The sequence below is a fragment of the Pelobates fuscus genome, chromosome 10, assembly GCF_036172605.1.
Source record: "Pelobates fuscus isolate aPelFus1 chromosome 10, aPelFus1.pri, whole genome shotgun sequence".
In the NCBI taxonomy this organism is placed as follows: domain Eukaryota; kingdom Metazoa; phylum Chordata; class Amphibia; order Anura; family Pelobatidae; genus Pelobates; species Pelobates fuscus.
The window spans coordinates 139048099-139056836 of NC_086326.1; the positions used below are offsets into that span (position 1 = coordinate 139048099).

At 40.3% G+C, this 8738-nt stretch overlaps 1 protein-coding gene across 1 annotated transcript; it reads left to right on the top strand.

The window, feature by feature from the left end:
* Positions 1-291: 291 nt before the first annotated feature.
* LOC134575432 (putative small proline-rich protein 5) lies at positions 292-4092 on the top strand. The gene is made up of 4 exons (XM_063434731.1): positions 292-414; positions 2178-2228; positions 2571-2621; positions 3840-4092. Exons 1-4 carry the CDS (start codon positions 330-332, stop codon positions 3893-3895), a joined length of 243 nt encoding a protein of 80 aa, XP_063290801.1. The 5' UTR covers positions 292-329; the 3' UTR covers positions 3896-4092.
* The last annotated feature ends 4646 nt before the right edge of the window (positions 4093-8738 follow it).

An 8738-nucleotide genomic window follows, 5' to 3' on the forward strand; every position in this document is an offset into this window, starting at 1 on the left:
GCGTTTTCTCTCTGTAAGTTTATTATCTATTCTTACCATAATTATGTGCTACACAAAAGAAAATTCAGGAAGAATATTTCAGAAACTATTAGCATCGACTCATCGTTTTAAGGTAGACAAAGGTATATGCAAATACACAAGCTGAATTTCTCAACGATACCGGGGTCTCTGAGTAATGGAGGTGACTATCTATAATTGCTGTGTTTCACAACAGATATTGACATCTCAATGCTCTGTATAAAAGGACCAAGTTAGGAAGACCAACATCATTGACTATTTTAACCTCACATTTTCCTGACATATTACTTGCTGATCTCTACCTGAGAATCATGTCTGGAGTTAAGGGAGGACAACAGAAGAAAGGCCAAGAACCATGCCCAGAGCCATGCCCTCCACCCCAGCAATGCCACAAGCGTAAGTTGCTCCTCTTATTGTACGTTCAGATAAATTGAATGTATATTTGGAGAAAAGACAATTATAGCGCCTTGTCATTTTTCTTTCCTCTGGTTTTCTTTGCTTTATCCCCCCTGTATTCCAATGCTGATACTCCCTCTCTTGCCACTTGTCTTAATTTATATATATATATATAAACGTTTCTTGCTTGTGGTGGATCTCAATATCTGGGTGCAGCCATTTTGTTCTCCTTTGCCATGATGCCTGCTGCCCTACTGTGAGATTGAGTTTACTGATGGATTGTGGGTGAATTTGATTGGCTAATTGAAACAGAAGCTTGCTTTAAGCCCTGCCAATTGTTAACTTTTGTCAAGTTGACTTCTATAGATAAGTAAACATAGTCCCTATTTATAACTATGCATTTTATGAAAACCCGAGCACTCGAGAAAAACATAAGGAGCGATTCAGACCCAGGGGGCCATATAGCAGCAGCTTAGCTGTATGTTATTTTTTTTAGTGATAAAGATGTTTTAAAGGGGAGTTTTCCTTGGCATGATCCCATTTTCTATCTTAATATTATATTTATATTTTTTTTCCTGATTTTGAAAAGCCAGTTTCCAATTCAAGCTAATTTACTGCCTGGGAGTAAGCCCCATGATTCTTTAATAATCGTATTTTCTCCAAGTCGTGACACATTGGTGGAATTACACAGAAGCTATTGCACCATTAAACAAACATTTCAAAGCTGTGCTAAACGGAAAGCCATTCTAAATTGGAGACAAATAATAAGAGGACAGTGATTGGCTATGGGGTGGAGTGATGTCAGCAGCTCAGATCTTAATGAAAATATATCTAACAAGGAAGTTACTTTGTGAAAAGAGGGAATGCGGCTAATAGGTTTATGGAAATAGAATGCATCCATATGTGCTTTAAAATATGCATACCTCCAAACATTTCAAAAGGACAAACACTTTCATTTTTGGGGTGTGAGTGGGGTGTGACTAGTGGCGGCCTGTTCTAAGACATTTTAGGTGATTTTCTAATAATAATTTATAGAATTAAAATGTAATTTAGAACAAGAACAGTGTACCTTATTTACACAGACTGATTTCAAAACACATTACTTGTAGTTTAAAGACACATTACTGGGAGTATTATTGCTGTGGAGCTCTGTTATACACTCAGACACATTACTGGGAGTATTATTGCTGTGGAGCTCTGTTATACACTCAGACACATTACTGGGAGTATTATTGCTGTGGAGCTCTGTTATACACTCAGACACATTACTGGGAGTATTATTACTGTAGAGCTATGTTATACACTCAGACACATTACTGGGAGTATTATTGCTGTGGGGCTCTGTTATACACTCAGACACATTACTGGGAGTATTATTGCTGTGGAGCTCTGTTATACAATCAGACACATTACTGGGGGTATTATTGCTGTGGAGCTCTGTTATACACTCAGACACATTACTGGGAGTATTATTGCTGTGGGGCACTGTTATACACTCAGACACATTACTGGGAGTATTATTGCTGTGGAGATCTGCTATCCACTCAGACACATTACTGGGAGTATTATTGCTGTGGAGATCTGCTATCCACTCAGACACACCAACAACATCGAGCTCCTGGGAAAGTGAAACATTAGGATAGAAAAGATGGATTTGGGCCCAAAATAGGGCCTGCCCTACTAAAAATGGACACTTGGGAGGTATGGAATATTACGTTGTTCCAATATACGGTAGAATAACACAAATTATTGTTTTATTTCAGCTTCCAAGCCAGTGTGTCCTGAACCTGTGCAAAAATGTCCACCTCCTCAAGGTAAAGACTAATCCATAATTACAGAGCTAGCCAGTACATGAAAATGTCATGATGTGGTGAATGTATTTTTTGAGTGATCGTATTGGTGCCCTTGCTCAGTGACAATACTGGTCAGAGAATTCGGGCTGCCTCAACTTGGAGACACTGTTAGAGTCATCTTCTCTAATCAGACAGAAATACCTTCATGTTTATTCTTCTGATATTTTATTTGGTTCACACAATATAAGTACATTTAGCAAGAACAAATCAAATTGTGACAGTGCAAAGTAGACAGGATTTCATTAAGTTTAAGAATTACTTTGTCTTCTCTTTTTATTGAAGATTGTTTCTCTTTTGTTTCAGCTTGTAAGCCAGTGTGCCCTGAACCAGTGCAAAAATGCCCACCTATTCAAGGTAAAGCAAAATCCAGCCATTAAAACATAGACGCTTTACATGTGCCGTTTATAGTAACACTTTGTGTGCCAGAGCTGTACCCAACACATTGCAGGAGGTACATGGACTCATGGAAGTTGAAATTAATTTCTGTGCCTTGCCTCCACTGAATGCTCCTGACCACTTGCAGATGACTTCCAGATGTGCAACTCCTAGAACGTGGTCAGGCAACCTTTCGCACTCCAGATGTTGCGGACTACATCTCCTTTCATGCTTTGCCAGCATTATGGCTGCAAGAGCATTATGGGGGATGTAGTCTTCAACATCTGGAGTGCTGAAGGTTGTCTACCATTGTCCTACAACAGCGATTAGCAACCTTTGGCACTCCACACGTTGTGGACTCCATCCCCCATAATGCTCTTACACCCATATTGCTGGCAAAGCATCATGGGAGGTGTAGTCCAAAACATCTGGAGTGCCAAAGGTTGCCTATGCCTGTCCTAGAACAAGGGTCTGTAGTGATTACGTCTGTCATTACAAAATGATACAGCTATTCAGCTGTACCTATGACTGGAATTTCTTTTAATCATTTAATCAAACAAATATTTAACGTAAATGAACGCTCTAACACTTCACCAGTCACCGTGCAACATCAATCTCATTCTTCTCATAGAGGGCCATTGAATCCAAGACTTGCAAATAGTTTTTGATGCTTAGAGTGTATGTTTAATTCTACACAACTTGTCCGTGGAGGTGAATTACTCAACGTCCGTGTATCTTGCTGTTCCAAGTCCTTCCTTTGTCCCTCCATTGGTCAAACACCCCAGGTTGTCTATAACATTTGTGCATTTTGAAAGGTGTTTATTCGCTAAACAAGTGTAGATTGGACTAGCCATATTAGTCCAGTAGACAAAAATCGGAGAAAGAGAGGAAAACTCTCGAAAGCTTGTCTTTAAAATATTATGTTAGTCCAATAAAAAAGGTACCATTGCATACTGCAATACTCGAGTATTTTGGAATCTTCGCTAAACAACCAATAGTTGTGAATTAAATCAGAACCTGCAAAATTCAACCAATATAGCCAAGACTACAGTTAAGTTGCATAATATTTCTGAATAAGCTATTTTTGCCTTACTTTTGCAATTTGGTTTCAATTCACTACAATTAATGTTTAGTGAATAAGCCCCTAAATGTTTTAGCCATGTAGTAACAGCAATGTCTTTCATTTTTTCCTTAAAGAACCTTGCAAGCCAATCCAACAGTGCCCCCAGGACAAGCAATGCGTGAAGAAATGATTGAAGCGTTTCAAACCATCTTTATCATTCAAAATAACTATTTCTCCAAAAAATACACATGTATAAATTAATTGTTTAATTATCAATTATATACAAAACTGTGTAACTGCATCTATAGCAATATGCATTGTTACCAAAATGTTCTACTGTGTATAATATTGTATGCCCCCAAATAAAGACATGACTTCAAAAAATCATCACATTTGTTGCTTTCAACATTTTCTGATTCATAAAACTCACATTCAGATTGAAATTCTAAACTGTTAGCAGAAAGGCTATAATACCTTTGTTTATTTAATAACAATTGTTTAATAGAAGGTAATCAAAATAACAGAACAAATAATATTTTATGTACGGTCTCTGCCTGGTACAATTCATAAATCTAAGACGGGAATCTCCATGTGAATTGTCAGCTGGGATTGTAGCAATCATGGAGCATGTACGTGTGGGTAATCCTGGATTGGAACTTGGAGGGTTGACACATGGAGTAATGTTGTTAGATGCACTGGACAATAACATAAGGGAAGGCATCTTAGCTGTAACCCATGAGCCTACATGTATCAGTGATATATTACTAAGGGCCTACTAGTTTGTGGAGGAAACAGAAAAGAGAGATACGCTTTGCAATTGATGCAGCTAAAATATTTAGGATACCAGGGCTAAGCAAAGAAACTTTTTGGCGGTTGGTTTTTCTCTCTTTGGCTATCACTTTCTCATTTCCCATTCGAGCCCATCTAATCACCTGTTTGCATGCATTGTTAGCTTCCTTATATCTGTCATGGCGCCCGCTGGAGCCGCTCCTGTCAGAGTGCGGTCTGGGACCCAGGGGGCTCATCTCGTTGAGGCGGCATTCCCACGTTGGCAATGGGAATGCAGATGATTACTTACCTCTTCTTGCGGTGCCCACTGGTCTCACTCCGAGCATGGTCTCTGAAAACATTAGAGACGCCGGCCACTGCAAGTCAGAACCTTTTAAGGTTCTTAGATAACCCCTTGGTACCAGTGGTGTGGTGCAGGACGGTGCTCGGCCACCCCCCCTAATTTAAATTTTCCCCACCCCTTCCTGTCAAAGCCGCACTTTGACTGGCAGATGCTCACTCACTTACAGATGCACACTCTCACTGATAAATGCAAACACTCACTGACAGACACACACACTCATATACACTATTAAACAATGACATACACACACTCACTGATTTGACACACTGATAGACAGACAGACACTCTAACTCGGATATACACTGACAGACTCACTCTTACTGACAGACTCACTGACAGATGTACACTCTCACTCACAGACGCATGCACTCACTGACCGACACATACACACTGACTGACCGACACACACACACATTCACTGACCGAAACACACACACATTCACTGACAGACACACACACTCACTCACATTCACTGACACACACACTCACTGACTGAAACACTCACTCACATTCAATGTCACATTCACTGACACACACACACACACTCACATTCACTGGCACACACATTTGCATTCTCTGACACATACACACATGGCTAGTTGTTTCCCGGGCGGGCGGGGCAGCCACACTAAGCTGTCAGCGAGGGAACACTTTCCCCTGAGCTATCTGCTCAGCTCCCTCGCGCGCCGCAGAGTGATGCCAGGATCCGGGATATGACAACCTTTTTTCCGGCTCCCGACATTACTACGGGTCGTGAGGGAGCCGAGCAGAGAGCTCAGGGGAAAGTGCTCCCTCGCTGACAGCTTAGAGTGACTGCCCGCCAGCCCAGGAAACAACCGCCCACCTGCCCCGGGGGAGCCCAAAGGTGGCCAGCTGGCCAGCTCTGGGGCTCCCATAAAAAAAGGCAATCAAGGTATTTGCCTGGGCATTTGGGGGCGGCATTTTTTGCTGCCCCTGTAAATTGCCATCCAAGGCAAATGCCCTGTTTGCCTCGCAGTTGACACATCCCTGCTTGGTACCTAACCACTGGTAACGTACGTGTGATGTCACACACGTACGATCCACTGCCTCATGCTCCTCTACAACCAATTGTAGAGCACCTTAGGCTATTTAAACCTTTTTTGTCCATTTCTCAGTGCCTTGTCATGGTTTCCATTGTGGTTATTCTGATTTTGTATTCCTTTACCTTTGGCTTGCCTACTGTTTGCGTATACTCTGTATTCCTGACCTCAGTCTGTCTTGTACTTTTCTTTTTATACGTTAAAACCAGCCGTTCTAAGGCCCGGTAATACGCCTTAGGGTTTTCTTCGGGGTTTTCTACACACAAACACATCCCTACACACGCATACTCCAAACAAAACTTGCTTACATTCAAACACACACACAAACACTGCTCAGTGATAAATACAACACTGCAAATAGGGGCAAATGTTATATTCCCAGCTGGCAAAGCATTTTGGGAGTTGTATGACAGTTGGGAATCTACCTTTTGACCACCATTGCGATGGGGGGGGGGGGGGGGGGAGCAACATAATTCTTGCACCAGGGCCCTCTCTATACTAGTTCTGGCAATGGAATGGTTAGAGCAAATCGAAAACACTGCAATTGGGAAGAAAACGTAAGAAAAGGACAGGCTTACTTAGTAAACCTATCATTTTAATGCAATTGAAATATAATTAACTGGAAGCAAAGTTGGTTTGGAGAATTTTTCCAGTTTGGCTATTTTGACTTTGAATTTGAAATCCACTTTGTATTTCTCGCAATTCTCACTTGAGTGAACACCCCCGCTAGTGAATAACCCTGAATGTGTTGGTTCCTGGCATAACCATTCAATGGGACTTTCATGTCTCACTTAGTGGAGGATCACATTACTGTATCAAATAATAACATGTCTTTATGTACTAAATAGTCTTTACAGTATACCAGTCATGTGTCGGTAGATATGTTCTGAATACGATAATTATTGTGTTCCAGTTACATATTTATCTTTCCCACCCCAAAATAGAGCATGTGTTTGCTGGTGGCTCGGTGAATTTTGGAATCTAAAATACACTTTCATTTAAACATTACTGAATAGTAGTTTCTTTATGACATAGGGAATATGCAAAAAAAGCATCCAAAAAAAGGATTATAACTGCTCTGTCACTTTGTGGATCCCTTGACTCCCAGACAAGGGATCCGTTCCTATTTCCCACCAATGCCACCAGCTATTCTTTGACCCTGGGACCAGCTTTCTAATGGTTTCCGGTCCCTCTGGGTCTTCTTTCTCAGTACTGCCATCTTTCAGTCAACACTGGGGATCTGTAATGCGGCACTGGAGGGGGGAGAGTATACACATAGAGGGTTAACAACAAACTTGACAAAGGAAAGGGAGCTTGTTTAAAACTTAAAATACCACCTGTCAACCTGCTGGTTCTACACAGGGCAAAGTAGTCCCCCAATTATAATTAATTAAAAATTATTATGAATAATTTTGCAAAAAAGGGTACCAAAAAATAAACCTCGGGGCAGACAGGGTTTGGGGGGAGTTTAGTTGGGACATACCTAATATAAAATAAAAAAAAGAAGAATTAAAGTCAGTAACACAAGAGTTGGCAGTAACTCTTGATTGGATGGACATGGCTATAGGTGGTGAATGTGAAGCTACAAAGTGTTTGAAAGGACCACCAGGGAGTAAATAAAAGATTCTTACAAAGGAATGGTTGTTGTTGAGTGGTGGTTGTGTGTTTTTGATATTTGGATTGCATGGATTTGGAGGAGGGGTGGCTTAAAGATAAATTGTTGGCTGCTATTCCCTTATTGTTTTTCATTAGAATGGGCATTATTTGTTAAGTCACCGCAAAAATAAATGATCAAAAAGCATTTTAAAAAAGAGATTTGCATACCTTAATCCAGTGCTGGGCGAAGCTCCTAGTGCTGTTCTACACACCCACATCTGATGTCATAAGAGCCACGCGGAGGTAAATAAAGAAGATTCTGATGGGTAAAAGGAAGTAAATGTAATAGAAAGGTTGGGAAGGCTGCAGACAAGGGGGTAGGTAGGGGAAATACGAGAAGTACAGAACGTCTGTCGCTAGCATGCAGTGCACGCTGATGTCAGATATAGGATAAATATGCACAGAATTGACATTAAGCAGCCCAAAACAGAGTTCTGGGATGCCTATGTAACGTGTGCCAAAGGTGCAGCTTGACACAGGCACAAAAGTACCAATAACTCTGGTGCAGTCCTACCGCCAAGTGTGTCTTACCACCATGACTACTTTTAAAAGCATAAGTGATTATGATAGTTGGAGAAACCCTACAGAGAAAACATGACAAAAATCATTTTTGCAAGAAATACATATTTTGAATCAACCATATATCTTAAACACAGCAAAAGATGAAAGGATGAGCAGAAAGACAGAGAAAAAAAATAATGAACATGCATTCATTATAATTTTAGTTTTTTAACAACATCAAGGAAGTGCATTTTTTTTCAGACACGTTAGCCTCAGCCAAAGAATTTCTTGAACATGTTTGTGTAAAAGTAGTTAACTGAATCCCTCTAGTGGAGAATGCCTGTATGTTATTAACACTTATAAATATGAATCAAGCAATTACTTTAGATTAATTGCAAAGCACATCACGTATAACTATAGCCAGGAAATTGAAGGACCTGATTTCTTTAGGATCTGTTCTTTCTATTCCTTATAGCATTTATTCACTAACCTTGATATTTTATCGACCTGCTGGACGAAGTTAAATAGTATCAATGAATCAATCTTTAATAAAGTTTTAAAAATAATGTACATTACTAAAGTAAACATACGAAGAAAACGAGGAAGTATTCAGCAGTTTACAAATACTGCTATAGTCCAAAAGGTAGCTTAACCACCAGAACCGGGGTCTCTCTCGTAAAGAA

Excerpts from the sequence above, each read along its gene's own strand:
- LOC134575432 (XM_063434731.1), top strand. The coding sequence starts at position 330 with ATGTCTGGAGTTAAGGGAGGACAACAGAAGAAAGGCCAAGAACCATGC. Across the intron at positions 2,229-2,570 it reads AAAATGTCCACCTCCTCAAG|CTTGTAAGCCAGTGTGCCCT; the intron begins GTAAAGACTAAT and ends CTTTTGTTTCAG. Across the intron at positions 2,622-3,839 it reads AAAATGCCCACCTATTCAAG|AACCTTGCAAGCCAATCCAA; the intron begins GTAAAGCAAAAT and ends TTTTCCTTAAAG.